This window comes from Neofelis nebulosa, chromosome 7 (genome assembly GCF_028018385.1).
Source record: "Neofelis nebulosa isolate mNeoNeb1 chromosome 7, mNeoNeb1.pri, whole genome shotgun sequence".
Taxonomy (NCBI): domain Eukaryota; kingdom Metazoa; phylum Chordata; class Mammalia; order Carnivora; family Felidae; genus Neofelis; species Neofelis nebulosa.
In genome coordinates, this window is record NC_080788.1 from 36,782,436 (window position 1) to 36,805,004 (window position 22,569).

Below are 22,569 nucleotides of genomic sequence, written 5' to 3' on the forward strand. Positions count from 1 at the left end.
GACGTGACTACTGTTCTCTCTTTGGATCAGAAGACGCTGACATAGTCCAAAGCCAGAGGGGAACAGACGGGCTGGGAAATTCACACTCTGGACAACCGGACCACACTTAGGAATCTTGCCCCAGACCTGGCGGGGTTACTTTACCACCAACGCCAGCATTGGGCCTATATTTAAAGAATCTCCTCTGACCTGCTATCCTGACCCCAGATAGGGATGGGAAGCCCACTAACCATGCTCTAGGGGCAGGATTTATTATTTTTTTAATTGTTTTAAATGCTTATTCTTGAGAGAGAGACAGAGACAGGGCGTGAGCAGGGGAGGGGCAGAGAGAGAGGGAGACACAGAATCCGAAGCGGGCTCCAGGCTCCGAGCTGTCAGCGCAGAGCCCCACACGGGGCTTGAACTCACGAACTGTGGGACCATGACCTGAACTGAAGTCAGATGCTTAATCCACTGAGCCACCCAGGCGCCCCTATAGGGGCAGGATTTAAAGCAGCCCCTCCAAAAAAAAAGAATAAAGACTGGATAAAAGAGAGGGAGTCCCTCAGCCCTAGAACAGCGATGTTCTGACCTGCCCCTACCCTCCTCAACTTGAACCTCAGTTTATTAGGCCAAAATGCTAGACGCACTCTTGCCCCGAGGCCCTCTGAACACGGGAAAGGAGCGGCATTCTCTCCATCTTCCCGCCCTGGCCTCAGCAAAGTGCTCTGCACAGAGTAGATCTTAAAAGAAGACACGCGACATAAATCTAAACAACCAATGGGACATTTGAAAACAATTTTGTATTCACACCCAGCCTAACCCCACAAGGCAAATTGCAATCATTGCCTTAGTGCTCCAGAGCTGGGTCTCATTTCCAAACAGCCCTAGGTTAGCAGGTGCTGGCTAATTTGCACGGCAGGATTGATTTGTAGGAATCCACCCCGCATCCCTAGTTGTGGGCTAGGCAATTTCATGTGAAATGAAATCAAATTGTGTGTGCAGCCTATTATTTAGAAGTGAGAGCCCCCAGGTACCCGGGGTGGAAGGACAAATCAGCGGGTTTTCCTCTTAGTGCCTGCCAAGGCTTGGCTTCCCGGAAAGACCCTGTGCACCTGCCAGTTGAGCCCGAAATTCCACTGTGACGATTTTAAACCCTTGGTTTTTCTAGCTATTAAACTGCAAATCACCTGGGGAAAATAATCGAACATTCCGGCTAGCGGTAAATAAGGGTGGATTCTGACAGCCGGCCAAGAGGGCCAGGCGCTGTCGGTGTGGCAACCTACATTTCCTGTCCAAATCTCAGGGAGTCCTCATGACCTTGGGAGGGAGAGCCTTTCATTGTCCCCATTTCACAGAAAAGGAAACTAAGGCCCGGGGAGCTTAAGACATTTTCCCAAGCTCCCAGGAGTAGGGGGAGCAAATCTGAAAGCTGCATGCAGACCTCAGACTTCACTTCCTTGGCCTCTTACACCTTCATTGCTGCTGCTCAGAAGGGCTCTTGTAGGAGACGAAGCACTCATCTTTAGGCCTGTGTTGTGATTTGGACTGTCAGGTGCTTCTCTGAGCCTGTTTCTTCTTCAGGGTTATAGGCTGTATCGTGTCCCCCACAAAACTCACATGTGGAGGCCCTAACCCCCCAGTAACTCAGATGTGACCGTATTTGGAGACAGGATTTTTTTATTTTGAGAGAGAGACTGAGCGTGAGCAGGGGAGGGGCAGAGAGAGAGGGAGACACAGAATCCGCAGCAGGCTCCAGGCTCCGAGCTGTCAGCACGGAGCCTGACGCGGGGCTCGAACCCACGAGACCGTGAGATCATGGCCTGAGCCAAAACCAAGAGTCGGACACTCAACCGACTGAGCCACCCAGTCGCCGCCGGAGACAGGGATGATTCAAATGAGGCTATTAGGGTGGTCCTGGTCCAATCTGACTGGCGTCCCTCAGAAGAAGGGGAGACGGTAGGGGCGTGTGCAGAGGAACCACCACGTGAAGGGGCACCTGCAAGCCAAGGAGAGAGGCCCCAAGAGAACCAGCCCCGCCAGCACCTTGACCTTGGACTTCCAGCCTCCAGAACTGTGAACTTCTGTTTGTCCAGACAGTCTGTGGCACTTTGCCACGGCAGCCCGAGCTGGCCAAGACCGGCAGGGACACCGGGTGACAGTGTCCCTAAGTCAGCGCCCCTCAAACGCTCTTGTGCAGGTGTCGGCAGATCGCCTGGGGTTCTTATGGCGAATTCGGTGGGACTGGGGGAGAACGTGCACTTCTCGCAAGGTCCCGGGGCATGCCGCTGGTGACGCTGCCTCTGGTCACAGCCCGTCCCCCGCCTCCGCATCTGACGGTCACCTCCCTGCCCAGAATCCAATTCATTGCAAAAGGGGGTTCAAGATGCGCCTGAACACATGGGCATTAAAAGCCAGAGCGGGAGAGAGAGACCAGTGAGGAGTTCAGTGAGGTGTTTGTGGGCGGAAGGCACGGAGATCATGGAGAAGGAAAAGGGAAGGCCACTAGCTGATGCATCAGTTATAACCTGCCATTTAGTGAGCGCCTGCAGGACTGAGCTGGACGCTAAGCCACTGGCTCGTGCAGGACGGGCCGTGCTGAGCCCTGGCAAGAGACAGCACTTAGGATCTCAATTAAAATACCATAAAACCGCTTATACACAAGTCACATGCAATTACGAGAACCACAAATACATTGAAGTGACAGCCAACCGTTGTTGGCATTAAGCGATTACAATTACAGGTGAATGTAATTTAGGACACTGGGGTCGCGTTTTTAAAAACAGAAGTGTCCAGTGTTCAGTCCAGTCGAAGGATGCTTTTTGTAAATGCACCACAATAGTCATAGACAATGAAGCCGGGGCGCCTGGGTGCCTCAGTTGGTTAAGCATCCGACTCTTGATTTTGGCTCAGGTCATGATCTCATGGTCATGGGATCGAGCCCCGTGTTGGGCTCTGTGCTGACAGCGTGGAGCCTGCTTGGGATTCTCTCTCTCTCTGCCCCCCTCCCTCTCTCTCAAAATCAATAAACATTATATAAAAAAAAAAAAAAGAAAATGAAGCTAAATTTCTTTTGGCTGAACATAAAAGATGTATAAAAAGTCAACAAATTACCTATCACCATCTAGGACAGAGGCTCCCAAGGACATTAGTGATTTAGCGGACAGGAACGTGAAAAAGGACACATACGATGTCTTAAAAAAATAAATATTGCTCAATGCAGGTTGGGCGTACCGGGGTGAAAGGTCCCCTTGAATGGCCAGCACCATACACAGCACTGACCTACGGAAGAAGCAAGGAAGTTGAGACAATGGAACATTCCACTGGTTTCACATTTGTTGTAAAAAGTAAGTCTTTGATTTAAGAACTAGGAAAACAATTTTCAATTTTAGGCACTGACTGAAAAACCTGCCATGGGCTTGGTGTGGTAACATGACTGGAAAGTCTACGGCAGGCAGAATAATGCGCCCCCCCCCGCCCCCCGCCAAAGATGTCCACACCCTAATCCCAGAAACCGTGACTACGTAAGGTGACACGGCAAAAGGGAAATTAAGGTCACAGATGGAATTAAAGTTGCAAATCAGCTAGCCTTAAAATAGGGAGATAGTCTGGATTATCCAGGTGAGCCCCGTGTGATCACAGGGTCCTTAAAGGAAGGAAGGAGGAGACGGCAGAAGAAAGGGAGATGTGGCCATGGAAGAATGGTCAGAGATGCTACCTGCCTGCTCTGAAGGTGCAGGAAGGGGCCAGGAGCCAAGGACACACGTGGTCTCCAGAAGCTGGAACAGGCAAGGAAACAGACTCTCCCCTAGAGCCTCTACCAACACCATGAGTTTAGCCTAGTGAGACCCATGTCAGACTTCTAACCTCCACAACTGTAAGACAGTAAATTCATCCTCTTTTTGAAAGCCACCCAATCTGTGGTAATATGTTGTGGCAACAAGAGGAAACGAATATAAGGTCAGAATTTGACCAAAACTCCAAAAGCAATCCTAGAGCTGGAAATAAATGGCCACCCACGGTCTCAGTTTCTTCCGAGGGGGACTGAGGACTTCCTTTGGAACAGTTCAAAGATGATGAGTGGCGTTCTCTGAATCTTCTCCAGCATGGGACATCTTGCGGAAACACTCATCAAAGGTGACCATAAACTACTCTCATTCACACAATGAGAATGCCAAATAAATGCCATTAAACTCCTAGATTTAATCTAGGCAAGATGCAAGGTGATGGAAAGAAATCAATGAAACAGAGGGTCCTCAAATACAGAGCAAGCCCCATCTTTGGGACGAAATGGCATTAATGCGAATCTGAGCTCTTCACAGGTATTCATTATGGGATGTTGTTAGCAAAAGCCTACAAAAATATTGGGGTTTGGGGCGCCTGGGTGGCTCAGTCGGTTAAGCATCCGACTCTTGATCTCAACTCAGGTCTTGATCTCAGGGTGGTGAGTTCAAGGCCCACGCTGGGCTCTACACTGGGTGTGAGGCCTACTTAAAAAGACAAAAAAAATAGGGGCGCCTGGGTGGCTCAGTCGGTTAAGCGGCCGACTTCAGCTCAGGTCATGATCTCGCGGTCCGTGAGTTCGAGCCCCGCATCGTGCTCTGTGCTGACAGCTCGGAGCCTGGAGCCTGCTTCTGTTTCTGTGTCTTCCTCTCTCTCTGGCCCTCCCCTGTTCGCGCTCTGTCTCTCTCTGCCTTTCAAAAATGAATAAATGTCAAAAATATTAAAAAAGAAAATCAAGGTTTGGCTATTTCACTTCTAACGTGATTCAAAGTACATATTTATTATCATAGATACGTAGAGGATTTTCCTAAGCCAAAGGAGCCACATGTGAAATATGTAACAAAAACGACATTTAAACACAACAAAACTCAAAAAAAGAAACAAAACGTCCATGGACAATGAAAGAGAAGATTCGCATACAAATAAGCAGGAAATGAACTTCCATGCAGATTACTTTTCTGAACATTATACAGTATAATTTTGACTAAGCAAAATATTGCTATTTGAAGTTTTCTTTGTAACTTCTTTCTTGAAAAAAAATCAAATTTAAGTACTGTATGGGTCTATATATTGTTTTAAAAGAGAGTAAAGAGAGCCATATAAAAATGGTAGTGTATATTAAATTTAAATATTTAATAATTTTTCTTCTTAACTTTAATTATTATATGCAATTTCATTATACTTGAACTTGATATGTAGAATTTATAGTTCACTTCTGATTCTAAATAAGGCTTTAAGAATGCATACATATGCATACATATGCAATATATATATGTACATATATATTTTTCTTTCTTTTTTTTTTAATAGGCTTCATACCCAGTGCAGAGCCCAATGCAGGACTTAAACCCATGACCCTGAGATCATGACCTGAACTGAGATCAAGAGTCTGACATTTAACTGACTGAGCCACCCAGGCACCCCAAGAACATTTTTTGATAATTCCAGTTACTATACTTGAGCAGAACTGAGCAGAAACTCACCAGAATTTTCTCCCACATGAAATTAATTAAAAAGAAAAAAAATACAAACAAGCAAAGACTCAGTGACTCAAGAACAATGGTGTAATTTGGAATCATTGTTAATAGAGCACTAATTATATGATAATGTTGATTATAGCAAGATAACCCATAATTTTGCCGAAATAAAGGCAAAAAATAAATCTTATGGACTAAACGTACTAATTTATAAATTGCATATCGTTTTTAAACATTTTTTTAATGTTTATTTATTTTTGAGAGAGAGAGCGACAGAGCGTGAGGTCGGGAGGGGCAGAGAGAGAGAGGGAGACACAGAATCCGCAGCAGGCTCCAGGCTCTGAGCCATCAGCACAGAGCCTGACGAGGGGTTCGAATTTATGAACCGCGAAATCATGACCTGAGCCGAAGTCAGATGCTTAACCGGCTTGTATTACCAAATTGTACATGTTTTTATTTTATTACTCATCCAAACATCACTAATGCATCAACGTAACATCCAGATATGTACAACAATAGTTAAGTTTAGTTGTCTTTGATATTTTGCTGACTTTCACTGTACGAAAATTAGAGCTCTACATATACTCTTTTGGGATTATGACGGGATATTTGTCAAGAGAGAACAGAACCATTCCGCCTGTTTGCCAGCTCCATATGTAACTTTTACATTCAGACATGCGGTCTGTGGTCGCTATGGTTCTCCTGATTCAGACCCAGCGCACGTTAGGAACAGAGCCTGTTTTATCGGATCATCATGAGGAGACTGTAAGATACAGACCGTCAACGCCATTTTACAGAGGAGGAAACTGAAGTTCAACGAGAGGAGTTTCCAAGGCCATAATTCATAGCAGAAGCAAGAGGCAATCGCTAGTTTGTTCGCTCACAAAGCCCATCACACTTCGCTGCATCCGCCCTAGTGAAACCAGCGATTGCTATAGTCGGTGGAAATGCTAAGTGTTATCAAAGTTTTCAGGAGCAAGAGGTCACTGGGCCCAGAGTAACGGAGGAAGAACCTGGAAGAATGGTTGGAGACCCTCTGGTTTGGGACGAACGATGGTCAGTTAGATGTCACGAAAGATCCTTCTGACTAGAACAATTAAAGTGCTGGGTGAACTCTGCATCGAAAGCCAGATAAGCGTATCAGCAAAATGGCACAAAAGAAAGAGCATCACAAAGCCCCCAGGAGCCCCGTGCGGTAAGCTGCCTTCAGCATCAGAGTTTCTGCTGCCAGACCCTGCAAATAAGAGATGAACCCTAAGGCCCATCAAAGGCAGACTTGCCAGGAAGGCTAGGACTCTAAAGGCAAGGGAGTGTGAAATAAACCCCACCAGGCAGAAAGAAATAATAAGGAAGCTGTCTCCCTGAAACAATCTCTCCCCAGAATTGAGAACGACCAGCTAGATTGCATACAGGCTTCTGATCCAAATCCACACTGACCTCTATGGTCCAAGAAATCTCAAGTGGAGAAATTAAAGTGGTTACAAATAAATACAGGTGGAAGGTGTGCGGCTCCCTCCCATCCGTAACAAAAGCAAATGCAAATCCTCTCTGGGGAGTTTCTGCTTCAATGCAAGCAGGCACAAGCAAACGACACTAGGTGTCAGACATGGCAAGAACTATAGATGCTAGACAGCTCAAGGAGCAGATATTGAAATATAAAATAAGTGTGTTCAATATGTTTAAAGGAATGACTTAATAATATGAACGAAAAACAAACAGACTGGGAAAGGACCCAAGATAACACTTGGAGGTTAAGAAACATTGAAGTAAAAAGTCATTGAAGGGATAAATAGCAGACTAGATCTAGCCGAAGAGAAAATTAGTCAACTGAAAACAGATTCCAAGAAAGCAGTCCAGAGAGATTAAGGGGTAGAAACTATGAAAAACTGGGGCGCCTGAGTGGCTCAGTTAGTTAAGTGTCCAGCTTCGGCTGAGGTCATGATCGTGCTGTCCCAACTTCAAGCCCCGCATCAGGCTCTGACAGCTGACAGCTCAGAGCCCGGAACCTGCTTCAGATTCTGTGTCTCCTTCTCTCCTGGCCCCTCCCCCACCCTCTCCCTCCCTCTCTCTCTCTCTTTCTCTCTCTCTCTCAAAAAGTGAATAAACATTAAATTTTTTTTAAAACCAAATAAGAGACACGGTATATTTCTCCAAAGGAGAAAAATACAACGGTTTTGTTGTGATCTATGAAGACAAACTGATAAGCTTCCAGAATGTTTTTGATGTTGCCGGTCCTGAGATCCAAGAAGTTAGGTATGGCAGAGACAGCTGGCCAAATATTCCGTGTGTTTTCTGACCTTTCTCAGCCTTTTTGGCAGTTAGGTCGGGGCCATGAGACTATCTCTGGTTAATGTTACATCTACCCAGAGTGCCTTCTGGTGGTGGATACTATGATGCACTTAGGAGGGAACCCTTCCCGCCTTCAGAGCTGAGCCACTTGTCCCTCTATGGGAACTGCTATTGGCCAAAGGCCACCCCAGTGACCACGTTATACTCCCTGCCCAGAGGCAGCACGCATCCACTGATGATGATACGAAATCCTAGCCTCCTTTTCTCATTTGGGACAAGTCTGAAGGACCAACCCCATTCCAGAACATTCTATGTGATCAACTGAAGCCTAGCCCTTCCTGCCTAGCCCAACGTTTCATATTACCATAGCTACAGTAACCATTAAATGAATCAATATAGAGCATATTAACTGTGAAACAAGTGGAGGAGAAAATCAAAAGTTAAAAGGAAGGAAGAAATAAAGGATGTAAAACTCAATGCAAAGAAAGCAAGAAAGGAAATAGAGACAATAACTAGAAACCACATAAGATGATCAAAATGAATGGAAATACATCAATAATCCTTATAAATATAAACAGACTAAACTATCCAGTGAAATGACAAATATTATCAAACTTGGTAAAATCCAACTATGTGCCATTTACACAAGATACAGTTAAAATATAAGGGCAGAGAGGGATTAAAAGTCAAAGGAAGGAAAGAAATAAACCAGACAAATAACAAAAACAACAAAGCTGGGTCGTTATTTGACTATGAGAGATTCTAAGACAGAAAACAGAACTAGACAGAAAGAGCATCACTACAAAATAATAAGAAATTTACTTCACTAGGAAGATATTATATAAATCTGGATGTACCTAAAAAACATAGGCTCAAAATCTATAAAGCAAAAATTGACTGGGGATGCGTAGGTGGTCAGCTAGTTAAGCGTCCAACTCTTGATTTCGGCTCAGGTCTTCATCTCAGGGTCATGAGTTCGAGTCCTGCCTTGGGCTCCACACTGGGTGTGAACCCTACTTAAAAAAAAAAAAAAACAAATGACTTGTCCACAGGAGTAATTCACAAATCTGCCACCACGGTGGAAGATTTTAACATATCTCAACTATGACTAGATCAAGCAGAACAAAATTAGTAATAATATAAAAATATTGGATATTACAGGACATATATGCAATACTGCCCCCAACAACTGAAGATTATGCATTATTTTCAAGTACATTTAGAAGATTTATGAAAATTGATCACGTGCCAGGCCATAATGTATTCTGAACAAATTTCAAAAATGGGAATGATACAGAGGACATTCTCAGGCCACAATCAATTAAATTAAATCGATAACAAAAACTCCCAACTTTTGGGAATTAAAAAAAAAATACACATAGACTTCTAAGCAATTACACATTACATAAGAAATCAAAACAGAAATTAGATATGAATTCAAACAGGGGCACCTGAGCGGCTCAGTCGGTTGAGGGTTCGACTTCAGCTCAGGTTGTGATCTCACGGTTCGTGAGTTCGAGTGCCACATCGGGGGCTGTCAGCCCGTCAGTGCAGACAGAGCCTGCTTTGGACTTTCTGTCCCCCTTTCTCTGACCCTATCCTTGCTTGCTCTTGCTCAAAAATAAATAAACATTAAAAAAAATCTTGGGGTGCCTGGGTGGCTCAGTCGGTTAAGCGTCCGACTTCGGCTCAGGTCACGATCTCGCGGTCCGCGGGTTCGAGCCCCGCGTCGGGCTCTGGGTTGATGGCTCAGAGCCTGGAGCCTGCTTCCGATTCTGTGTTTCCCTCTCTCTCTGCCCCTCCCCCGTTCATGCTGTGTCTCTCTCTGTCTGAAAAATAAATAAACGTTAAAAAAAAAATTTTTTTTTTAAATTAAAAAAAAAATCTTAAAAAAAAAAAGAGGAAAGGAATTCAAACAGCACATGTGGGCTGCAGTTAAAGCCATACTTAAAGGAGATAATACGTACTCAGTTGTTTACATTAGAAGGCAGAGTGATTCACTTAAAAAGTTAGAGCAGGCACAACAAAAGGAATCCAAAACAGAAAGAAAATCGTAAAAAATAACGGACATTAGAGATATAAAATACGTAACAGAGCGGCTCCGCTGAGCCACCGATCCACCTTTTTTCAGGTAGAATTTAATAGTCTCAATTATTGAAAACCAGAAAGAAAAGAGACAAACTGACCAGATTCATTCAGAGGAGGGAAAAAAAAAAAAAGAAAGAAACAAAACCACAACTGTGTCAAAAAACACAGAAAAGGCATTTCATGAGATCCAATATCCTTTCATGACAAGAAGACGCTCAACAAAATAGGGATAAAACTTCTTCAACCCAGCAAAGGCCACCTATGAGAAACTCACAGCTCACATACCTCGTGGTAGGAAATGAAATACTTTCTCCTTACAATCGGGAGCAAGACAAGGACGTTTGCTCTCATCACTTCTATGCAGTGTCAATCATAGTGGAGGTTCTAGCTAGGTCAACTGGACAAGGAAAAGAAAAAAAAGGCATCTAAATAGGAAAGGAAGATGCAAAACTATATTTGCAGATGATATAATCTTACATATAGGAAATCCGAAAGGATCCACTAAAAAATTATTAGAACTAATACATGAGTTCAGCGAGGTTGAAGGATCTATCGATATACCAAACTCAGTTTTATTTTTATATACTAGCAATGAACAATCTGAAAGAGAATTTAAGGGAATAATTCCATGTGCAACAATATCAAAAATGATAAAATGCTTTGGAATAAAGTTAACAAATTCTGGTTTTGTTTTTATGATTTTTTTAATGTTTATTTATTTTTGAGAGAGAGAGAGGGAGTGTGTGCAGGGGGGGGGGGAGGGATAGAAAGAGGGGGAAGCAAAATCCCAAGCAGCCTCAGTGCTGCCAGCACAGGGCTCAACGTGGGGCTCGAACTCACGAACCGTGAGATCATGACCTGAGCCGAAACCAAGAGTTGGACGTGTAACTGACTGAGCCACCCAGGTGCCCCTAATAAATACTTTTACTGGTGTGAGACCTGTACACTGAAAACTACAAAATATCACCGAAAGAAATTAAAAACCTAAATATAATGCAAAGACATCCCATGTTCATGGATTAAAAGACTTACTATTGTTAAGATGGTAATGCTCCCCAAATTAATCCATAGATTCAATGCAATCCCTAAAATAAATCCCAGCTGCCTGTTTGTTTTGCAGAAATGAGATGTTCCACTTCTGGGTGTATACCCCAAAAAATTGAAAGCAAGATCTCAAAGGGATATTTCCACACCTCAGTTCATAGCAGCATTTCTCACAACAGCTACAACACAGAAGTCATCCGGTATCCACTGATGGAAGAATGAATAAGCAAAATGTGGTGTGTCGATACAATGGAATATGATCTGGCCTTAAAAATGAAGGAAATTCACAGGGGCGCCTGGGTGGCTCAGTCGGTTGAGCGTCCGACTTCGGCTCAGGTCATGATCTCACAGTCCGTGAGTTCGAGCCCCGCGTCGGGCTCTGTGCTGACAGCTCGGAGCCTGGAGCCTGCTTCCGATTCTGTGTCTCCCTCTCTTTCTGACCCTCCCCCGTTCATGCTCTGTCTCTCTCTATCTCAAAAATAGATAAATGTTAAAAAAAAATTTTTAAAAAAAATGAAGGAAATTCTGACATATACAACAGGGATGAACCTTGAGGACACCACGCCAAGTGAAATGAATAAAGCAGTCACAAAAAAAAACAAACACCATATGATTCCACTTCTATAAGGCACTGGAAGAGTCGAAATCATAAAGCCAGGAAGTAGAACGATGGTTTTCAGAAGCTAGGGGGACAGGGCAAGTGGGGAGTTATTGTCTAATGGGTAGAGAGTTTCCGTTTTATCTTCAGATAAAAAGAATTATGGAAGATACACGGCAGGGACAGTTGCATAACAATTTGCATATATTTAACACCGCTGAACCCTGCACCTAAAATTGGTTAAGACGGTGAACTTTAGGTTAACTATATTGTACTACAATAAAAAAAAAAAAATAGTTAAGCACAGAGTCACCACGTGATCCAACATTCCACTCCTGAGGGGGTGCCTAAGAGAACCGGAAACATGTCCACACAGAAACCTGTCCACAGATGTCCCCCGTAGCATGATTCATAACGGGCAAAAACAGAAACTCAAGTGTCCACCACCTAACGAATGAATAGACAAACGGGCACATCCACACAAGGGAATATCACTCAGCCATGAAAACAAAGGCAGCCCTACAGGGTACAGCATCGACGAACCTTGGAAGCATTGTGCCAAAGGAAAGAAGCCATTTGCCAAAGGCCACCTGTTGTGTGGTCCCATTTATATGAAATACCAAGATCAGGCAAATCCACAGAGATGGGTGGTTGCCATGGCAAGTGGGAAACGACCGCTAATTGGCACAGTTTCTTTCTAGGTAATGGCAATGTTCTAAAATTGACCGTGGTGATAGTTTTGTGCAACATACGTCTTGTGTGCCATAACCCACGGAGCGACTTTTAAAGGAGGACTCGAGAGGCATGTGAATTATTTTTCAACAGAGCTGTTATTAAAAAAAAAAAAAGGGGGGGTGGCGCCTGGGTGGCTCGGTCGGTTAGGCGTCCGACTTCGGTTCAGGTCATGATCTCACGGTCCGCAAGTTCGAGCCCCGCGTCGGGCTCTGTGCTGACCGCTCAGAGCCTGGAGCCTGTTTCAGATTCTGTGTCTCCCTCTCTCTCTGCCCCTCCCCCGTTCATGCTCTGTCTCTCTGTCTCAAAAATAAATAAACGTTAAAAAAAAATAAAAAAAAAAAAAGAAAGACCTGAGCTGAGATCAAGAGCTGGACACTTAACTGACTGAGCCACCCAGGTGCCACAAAAGCATTCCTTTTATTTTTTTTTTCCAACGTTTTTTTTTATTTATTTTTGGGACAGAGAGAGACAGAGCATGAACGGGGGAGGGGCAGAGAGAGAGGGAGACACAGAATCGGAAACAGGCTCCAGGCTCCGAGCCATCAGCCCAGAGCCCGACGCGGGGCTCGAACTCACGGACGGCGAGATCATGACCTGGCTGAAGTCGGACGCTTAACCGACTGCGCCACCCAGGCGCCCAAGCATTCCTTTTAATTAAAGTCAAGAACAATATATAAGGATCCCTGCAGTCATTAACAACTCCCTAAAGTACCCAGACCTGTTTTTAGGCACAAAGGAGGCTAGAAATTCTGAGTCACATACCCAAATCCCACCTTCTGAGGAAAGGGACAAGCTGTCCTTTCCTGGGAACAATCTCTCGGCCAGGAATGTGCCGGAATTATAGCCCTGACGATGCCGGGAGGTGGTGCTCTGGCCCCCTCTGATGGGTGAGGCTCAGAGAGGGTAGGGAAGTCGCCCAGGCCACACAGCTCATTGATATACAAAGGGAGAGGCTATCCGGGGCCTCCGTATGAAACAGGTGATGGCAGCAACATTACTGACTGTTCACCATGTGCTGGGCTCCTCTAATCCTCCCCGTGACCCCAGGAAGCAGACACTCTCATCACCCTGCTTTACAGGTGCAGAAACTGAGGTAGGGAAATGAAACATCTTGTCCAAGGTCACTCCGCAGACTGAGCATCAGAACCCACGGAGCCCCCCGAAAGTCAGCTCGGTGTTTGTACCAGGTCTGTGTTAAATGTTCATGCACGTCACGCATTTTTCTCAATCTGGTTGCATCTGTCTTAATAAGCAAAAACTGCTTGTTCCCTACTCCCAGCAAATCCTCAAATAAACTGACCTTCTAGGGGAACCTGGGTGGCTCAGTCGGTTAAGCATCCGACTCTTGATTTTGGCTCAGGTCACGATCTCACGGTCCGTGACTTCGAGCCCCGCGTCGGGCTCTGTGCCGACAGCTCGGAGCCTGGAACCCGCTTCGGGTTCTGTGTCTCCCTCTCTCTCTGCCCCTCCCCTGCTCATGCTCTGTCTCTCTCTGTCTCAAAAATAAACAAAAACATTGGAAGAAAAAAAAAAAGGATACTGTCACCTCCACTGTCCGAATCCCACATCGCTCCCCAAAGCGCCCACTGAGACTTTCACTTCTCCTTCATGTCTTTCCTGGGCACATACTCTGAACCCAACCTTGACCAAAACACCCAGGGGGACATCTCAGCAGAACCCATAATCCCTCCTCCCAGAGTCCCCACACCTGCCCGGTGGCTTCCCGTCTCCAGGCCTCTGCCCACACCGGTCCCTCCACCTGGTACGCTTTTCCCGCCTCCCACATCCTACCTACCCTCAAGCTCATCTTCAAGATCTCCCTCCTCACGCGGCCTTCCCTGAGCCTTTCCTCTCCCACGACGGAAGGGACCAACCCTCCTCCGGGTCTTTTGGGACACACCCCGACCCACTTTGCAACAGAAGCACTCCTGCATATTTTTAAGTCCTCAGGGGCGGGATTCGTACCCGATTGTTCTGAGTCCCCCCACAGAGCAACACCTTGCACGCAGCAGGCAGGCAAGAAACATTTCAAGAGTGAATGAATCAAAGAATCACCCCGTGCTCCCACTAACCACAGCCACTAGTGCTCTGTGGGCAGAACTGAGTGGTGAATCACAGAGGAGGAGACACAGCCTCGGCAGCACAGAGGGGGCGCCCTGATTGGCAGCGTCCTGCGAGGCCAGCCTCATTTTTCATTTGTCCGTCCTCTGCCTCGTGTCCGATCGTGCCACCCCTGTGCCACCTTGCTGCAGTCACCTAGTTTCACGGGCTTTCGGGACAAAGTCTGGCCGTGGGTCTGCTCCTAATCTTCCACGCCTGGTGCTGAGCCACGGCAAGCTGGTGTGCCCCTCCTGCCCTGGAAAGAAAACATCATCTGGTCGCACCCTGAGCTCAGTGTCAACTTTCCTTCCTTTTTGACCGAAAGTGAGCAAGTGTTATCTCAGGGTGGGACGTTTCATCTGGAGGATGTCACAGACAGAAGGGACACCTCCTTTCCACTCAGCTTGCCGTGGCTCACAAGCGGTGGCCTCGCCTAAGGCCTATTACAAATGCAGGTTATCGTATCGACGTGTACCAGGTTTTTCGGGGTGGCCCCGTGTGAGTTCCCGGCCCCGGGAGCCCACGACAGGAGGGGGTAAGGCCCTCTTGACAACCCTCCTCATCCCCCCCCCCCGCCCTCCCCACCCCTCCCGGCCAGGCCTGGCCTGAGCCTCCCACAAGTGATAAGGACAGCGGCAAGGCCACACGCGAGGTGACTCCGCCCCTGGCCTGCTCTCAAGCACCCAAGGGAGGGTCCCCAAGACACCTTCTACCCGGTCAGGTGCCACTGGCTTCTTCTCTTCAGCTAGAAAGTGTAATCTCAGTAATGACTTCCCAATACAATACAGATGTCACAGGGAGGGGGTTACAACCCAGACGGTTTCAGGACCACTTCTGTTTCCAGGTGCCACGGAGGTGGGGAAACAGGAAGCGATACTTCCCCGAGGGAGTCGGGGAGGGCCTTCTTGAAGAGAACGGGCCGGGGGCAGCTGGTTGAACCCCCGACTCTCGATTTCAGCTCAGGTCCTGATCTCAACGGTTCATGAGTTCGAGCCCCACATCAGGCTCTGCACTCGGGATTCTCCGCCTCCCTACCTAAACAAAAATGTTTTAATGAAAATAAAAAGAGAATAGGCCTACACAGAACAGGCTGGCTGAAGACAGAGTAGTCACTCCGGTGCAGACACCATGCCCTGGCCTCCGCCTGGAACTCCCCGGAACCAGAGCACATACCTGGGGCACCTGGTCGATGCGAAACAGCCGGGGGAGCTTCAGGCTCAGCATCTTGAGGCTGTGACAACTGCTCTCTGTCACCTGCTCAAAGTTCTGACATGGCCCGGGGTGCCTCTGGCCAGCAGCCGGTGCCCAGGATGCTCCCCTGAAAGAGGCCAGCGTGAAGAAATCCGGTCAGCCCCCGCCTAACTCCAGCTGGACCAAGACCGTCAGGCTTTGAACCACGGAACAAAAACTCGCCTGTCATGGCAAAATCATCAGGCTTCCTTAAAACCAGCCGCAAAAATATCAGACCGCTGAGTCATTTATCCCAAGAGCGCTGGAGGGAGGTCATTAAATCATAATATGGGCAATCATAACATTGTAGAGCTGGAAGGGCCGTGGAGGCCACCCGGTCCCCTTGTGTTGCACATCAGGGTCAGAGGGGTGGGGTGACTTTCCCAAGGCTGCACAGCGAGGGGAGAGCTGGAAAGGCTGACTCTCCACTGCGTCGGGTGCTGCCCTTGGACGGACAGCGTGATCCCAAGTCTGGGTCCCCCCAGTGGGCAGAGGAAGGCAGGAGTCGGGCCCCGGGTCACCCAAAGAGAAGCAGCTCTTCCAGAAGGCTCCCGGGAGCGTGGCTGCCCCATGACACATAAAAGAACCAGACAGGCCAATCGGAGGCACTTGTGGGAGATAGAGCAAGTCCCAGTGACAAGGCCGTTTAAAGGCAGGATGAAGGCTGCTTAACAGCTGCGAGTAAGAGGAATCCAGGCCTAAGAAACAGAAGCATCCGAGCTGGGCTTAGCCAAGAAAGGGCGGCGCTAGGAGTTTAGTTAACGCCTCTCCCCCCATTATCGCCGGGTGGAAATCTGCCACCTCCTTAAAGCTCCCCCAGAGGAATTCTGTCCTTCCCCCTGAAGGTCCAGAGACCTTTCCTGCACCTCCCTCGAGTGGCACCAACCTCGTCTGCCTGCAAGCAAAGCCACCTGCCCAGGTGTCTGGGGAGGACCCTCCCGGGATGGTTGGCAACTCAGCAGGTACTGCCAGGTCGTCCTGGGCCTTCAGCAAATGTTTCTTTCACACCATTCGCCCCAGCAGTGCCGCTCGCGCTCGGGACGGAAGTGTATTTTGGTTTCTGTAGCTTATACTTTTGTTCCCTACTGTGTAGTCCTTTACGTTCTATGTGTTCTTATCTGGGACTACGGTGCAACATACAATGTATGTTTCATCGTCATAAAGTTGTTTCTTTTTCAAAAACACTGATGTAAGGGGCGCCTGGGTGGCTCAGTCTGTTAAGGACCCACCTTCAGCTCAGGTCATGATCTCACAGTTCGTGAGTTCAAGCCCCGCGTCGGGCTCTGTGCTGACAGCTCGGAGCCTGGAGCCTGCTTCGGTTTCTGTGTCTCCCTCACTTTGTCCCTCCCCCACTCGTGCTCTGTCTCTCAAGAATAAACATTAGGGGCACCTGGGTGGCTCAGTCGGTTGAGCGTCTGACTTCGGCTCAGGTCATGATCTCGCAGTCTGTGTGTTCGAGCCCCGCGTCGGGCTCTGTGCCGACAGCTCAGAGCGTGGAGCCTGCTTCGGATTCTGTGTCTCCCTGTCTCTGCCCCTCTCCTACTCATGCTCTCTCTCTCTCTCTCTCTATCAAAAATAAATATTAAAAAAAAATTTTTTTAAAGAATAAACATTAAAAAATTTTTTTAAAAAGAAAGGAATGCCATTCTGCTCCATGTTTCAATATGAGTGAAACTTGAAAACATCACACCAAAGTAAATAAGCCACTCACAAAAAGACAGATATTGTACAGTTCCCCTCATGCAAGGCACCTAGAGTGAGCAAACTTACACAGACAAAATGTAGATTAGAGGCCTTGTGGGGGGAGGAATGGGGTATTGTTTAATGGGTACTGAGTTTCCATTTGGGATGACAGAAAGTTCTGGAAACGCGTAGTGGTGATGGTGCACAACATTCTGAATGTAATGTCACTGAAATATGCACTTAAAAATGGACAGAACGGTCAGTTTCATGTTGTGCATAGTTTACCACAGTAAAAACTTATGTAATGTTTCCACATTACCGAATAATAAAGAAAATGCTTTTTTGAGAAAATAATTTTTTAAAGCACATGTACACATGTACATTTTACCCAGGTTTAAAAAACAAAAGTTAATGCTTTTTAAGTGTATTTATTTTATTTTTTTATGTTTATTTATTTCGAGAGAGAGAGAGAGAGATAGCACGAGTGGGGGCGGGGCAGAGAGAGAGTGGGACACAGAATCCAAAGCGGGCTCCAGGCTCTGAGCTGTCAGCACAGAGCCCGACGCGGGGCTCGAACCCACAGACCGCGAGACCATGACGGGAGCTGAAGTCGGACGCTCAACTGACTAAGCCACCAGTCGCCCCAGTTTATTTGTTTTGAGAAAGAGAGAGAGTGCAAGTGGGGGGCGAGGGGCAATCCCAAGCTGTCAGCACTGAGACTGAGCCGGGACTCAATCCCACAAACGGTGAGATCATGACCTGAGCCGAAATCAAGAGTCAGGACGTGTAACTGACGGAGCCACCCAGTCTCCCCCCAGATTAGTACTTTGCAAACAACACCGATGTGAGCAGGCCACGGTTCTCTCGGTTTTGCAGGCCTAAATCAACAAGACTCCCACACTCCCGGAAGCACCATGAATTCACCCAGTGGCAGGACACGAACGGAAGGTCCGGTACTGGGGGGACCCCAAGCACACCAGGAAAGCCTCCACAGACCTGCTCATCTCGGTCCTCCGGTTCTCCCTAGAGTAGCCTCAGTGTCACGGGCAAGAAAAGGAAAAGAAACGGTCCCTTCCCGCCCAGCACACACCATCCAGGTAAGGATGACCAGACTAAACTTCCAACATCGGCAATAATCATAGTGCCGGTATCACCGATCTCTTCCTTCAGTCACCGCTTACTGCGCGTTTATCACGCGGCAAGTAAGGGGAAGGCTAAATGCCTAGGTGCTTATTCTCCGTCGGCTGCTACAGCTTGAAGGAAAAGCTGAGACTTTAGGGAACATAAAAATCGTATAGGTTTGTGACACGCAGAGTAGAGGAGTGTAGGCATCCTCCGTACGTTCTCTTCTTTTACAACACAGGGGAACAAAAAGATTAGTAAGAGAGTCACTGTCCCCAAGAAATGCATAAAGAGAGAGCTGAGACGGATAAGCACCCAACTGGCTGGCAAAAGTCACCCTGAGAAGGAGGGAAACTCTTACCCACTCTGCACCAAGCCCGTGCTGGTCCCCTGCCCCATCTCATTTATCCTCACCATGGCCGTCTCAGGAGGCGAGGCAGAGTGGATAAGGGCCTGGGTGGAAAGGAAATAAGGAAAATAAGCTAGTCACCAAAGGCCACTTGCGTTCAAAGGCTCATTCGCCATTTCCTGTGCAACCCTGGGCAAGGAACTTAACTCCTGTGCCTCGGTTTCCCTATCTGTAAAATGGAAGTAACAGTAGCACTTTCTTCATGGGGGTGTCATTATAATTAAAAAAGAGAACGAAGGCACCTGGGTGGCTTAGTCCATTAAGCATCTGACTCTTTATAAAAAAAAATTTTTTTAATGTTTATTTTTGAGACAGAGAGAGACAGAGCATGAAAGGGGGAGGGTCAGAGAGAGAGGGAGACACAGAATCTGAAGCAGGCTCCAGGCTCTGAGCTGTCAGCACAGAGCCCGACGCGGGGCTCGAACTCACGGGCCGTGAGATCATGACCTGAGCTGAAGTCGGACGCTTAACCGACTGAGCCACCCAGGAGCCCCTAAGCATCGACTCTTGATCTTAGCTCAGGTCTTGATTTCAGGGCCGTGAGTTCAAGCCCCACGTTGGGCTCTGCACAGGGCGTGAAGCCTACTTAAAAAGAGAGAGAGGCAGAGAGAGAGAGAGAGAGAGATAGAGAACCTGTGTAAAGGGCCCTGCCATAAAGCATGGGTCCAAGAAACACTTGCTATTTTTTTAAGTTTATTTGAGAGACACAGAGAGAGACAACAAGAGAGAAAGCAAGTGCACGAGCAGGGGAGGGGCAGAGAGAGAGAGAGAGAGAGAGAATCCTAAGCAGGCTCCAAGCTGTCAGCACGGAGCCCAACTCGGGACTTGAACTCATGAACCATGAGATCACGATCTGAGCCGAAATCAAGAGTCGGACGCTTAATCGACTGAGCCACCTAGGCACCCCAAACGCTTGCTATTATTATTAATTTTCAGATTGGAAAATTCATTTTGTATTTTATAGGCAGGAAAACGGAAGCATAGAATAGCTATGGGGCTTTCCCAAGATCACACAGCTGGTAGCTGGTAGAACTCGGATTTGAATCAAGGTTATTCAAAGCACTAGGACTTAATTTCCTTTTGCTACTGAGAGACGATGGAAAATACAGAGTGTTTATAATGATGTTGATGACCTAGAGGCTGGACGATGGCCATTCCTGTCTGTTGATCAGGTTGAGACAATCTCTCAGGTAAGACTTGACCTTGCTCTTTCAAAAGCGGGAGATTTCTCACGTCATGTTTTTCTGGCAAGGAAATAAGAACTCTTCCGGTGAAACATTGCCACGTGGCACCTGAAACGTAAACTTTTATGCTTGTCGAAATGGCGAAACATCCCTGGATGGTCACGGGAAGTCCTAAAGCATGGCCGATGCTTCAAATGTTGTGGCCGTTGTTAATTACTGCAGATACAATTGAACAGAAAATGAACTCACTGGTCTCTGGAGCCACTTTCCATGATAAGCCAAGCTCCCAATTTCACCAACACCATAAAAACCAGAACGTAGGGGCGCTTGGGTGGCTCCGTGAGTTGAGCGTCTGACTCTTGACTTCGGCTCAGGTCATGATCTCACAGTTCCTGGATGGAGCCTCGTGTCCGTGCTCAGCATGGAGCCCGATTACGATCCTCTGTCTCCCTCTGCCCCTCTCCCCCACTCACACTCGCTCTAAAAAACTTTTTTAAATTAAAAAAATTAATATATTGGAAGGGACTCTAATACGCCTGACCACATTAATAAATTAATGTTAGAGACCGATTGTGTACTAGTTCATTGATATCCCCAGAAGTTACGCACTTTTTGGACCCTCTTAGAGGGAAAACAGTCCGACTTATATTCAGCCATCTTACACGTAGACATATCTGGGAGGTTACAGGTTTGCTGGCTGAGTCCTCAAGGCCTGTGTAGGATGCACAGTATGTAGCATAAAGTTTCCAGGGGGGAAGGACCTTCAGGAATATGGACGGAGCACTAGCCTGATAGAGATGAGGCAGTCAGGTTCAAATTTCACCTCGCATTAAGTTTGTTTGCTCTTGACCTGCGAGGACTAGCCTGAAATCTGATGGTGATCTCGTTATGATTTGCCTTTTTAAAACAAACAGAACAAACAAAAAACAACCAGGGGCACCTGGGTGGCTCAGTCGGTTAAACGTCCGACTTCATTCAGCTCAGGTCATGATCTCACAGTCTGTGAGTTCGAGCCCCGCGTCGGGCTCTGTGCTGACGGCTCGGAGCCTGGAGCCCGCTTCGGATTCTGTGTCTCCCTCTCTCTCTGCCCCTCCCCCGCTCACGCTCTGTCTCTCTCTCTCAAAAATAAAATAAAAACATACAACTATTTTTAAAAAGCAACCATTTTTTTAGGGCTGTTTCAGGAAAAGTCGGCAGATCTTTGAGAGTGTGTTATAGCCCATCCCCCCCTTTTTTAGTTGTTTTAAAACCTATCTTTTAGCTGTGGAACCCTCACGCAAATGAAATCTCACATAGACCACCAATATACTGTTGACATATCGGCAAAACTTGACATTGTGCCTCGATTTCGGCACGATCCGAAGCCTTTGGTTTTCTTCAATCTTGGTTTTAGGTCTCTGAAGAAAGAGACAACGAACCAAGCCGCTGTTTGAAATACTGGAAATTATATTATTATTTTTTTAAATGTTGATTTAGTTTGAGAGAGACAGAGAGAGAGAGTGGGGAGGGAGGGAGGGTCAGAGAGAGAGGGAGAGAGGATCCCAAGCAGGCTCCACACCATCAGTGCAGAGCCCCACTTGGGGCTCGTCTCTGGAACCTCGAGATCATGACCTGAGCCGAAGTCAAGAGTCAGACGCTCCACCGACTGAACCGCCCAGGCGCCCCCCAACGTCATAATTTTAAAATACTGCTTTTCCACTCACATTTCACGGAAGTACGCACATTCAAAGTCTTCATATGCATCTTCAATGACAGTAGCCTCGTAACTACAGCCACTTTTTGGAATGACTAACGCAGCTGACGTGCAAAACCTTCTCATTTCCCTCTGGGTGACTGGAAGTCTGTGCTTCGAGAAGCTGCGTTTCATGCCGCTGCTACAAAACGTATCCTAAATTGGAAGTATTCATTTGCTGGTATTATGCTGCCCGTGATTTGCTTTCAAACGCTTCGCACAGACAGCGTGATACGGAAATGTTAGTTTTAACCCACACCCCTGGGGTGGCGATTAATTAGCATCTTGAAACACTCACACTTCAGAGGCCACACCTTTGGTGCAACTGGGGCTTTTTCCGATCCACCTAAGAGGGTTTGCGACTTAGCGTGAAGGGGTGCTGTTTAATTGGAGAAACGAATGGAATAGAGACCTGGGAGCTGATGAGAGGCACTGCCCAGGTGCCCCCCCTCTTGCACGAGCAAAGACAGCGACAGGTGAGCCCCGTAGGGAGGATTTGGGGGCCCAAAACCGGCAAGAAGTCCGGCTGACGCAGGCCCCTAGACACATTTGCACGAACTTCGCTCACACGTTCAGAAAAGGTGCGCAGAAGCGTTCCTAAAAGGGCAGATTGCTGGGACTTCACCTGCCTGCAGAAACGGGCCATCCTACTGCTTTGCACCTGCTGAAAAATATGCGGATGGGGGCAGATCACAGCCACAGACTCTCACTGAGCCAGGCCACCTGGCCATGAGGTGGGGGGGGGGGGAAATCCCCTGGCTCTCAGGTACTTCTAAATACTGACAGAGCCCAAGACCGGATCTCAACACACTCAGACGCTCTCCGCTGGCAGTCACACGACTGTTTTGGGTACTAGTAAGACGGGGGGAAAAAATGCTGCCAATCACAATCAGGGG

The 22,569-nt window shown here is 47.3% G+C and overlaps 1 protein-coding gene across 9 annotated transcripts in view; it reads right to left on the reverse strand.

Moving 5' to 3' along the window:
- Positions 1 to 22,569, reverse strand: part of PAQR5 (progestin and adipoQ receptor family member 5) — a 74,654-nt gene that overhangs the window by 25,274 nt on the left and 26,811 nt on the right. For 5 of the 9 annotated variants that reach the window (XM_058737237.1, XM_058737241.1, XM_058737236.1 and 2 more), the window contains one exon: positions 15,487 to 15,631. In XM_058737237.1, the coding sequence (XP_058593220.1) occupies positions 15,487 to 15,537 (51 nt within the window). In that variant the 5' untranslated portion in view covers positions 15,538 to 15,631. Of the gene's footprint in view, positions 1 to 10,121; positions 10,208 to 15,486; positions 15,632 to 18,709; positions 18,802 to 21,644; positions 21,789 to 22,569 lie in introns of those variants that run through there. The other 4 variants (XM_058737243.1, XM_058737233.1, XM_058737234.1 and 1 more) reach the window with 3 other exon arrangements.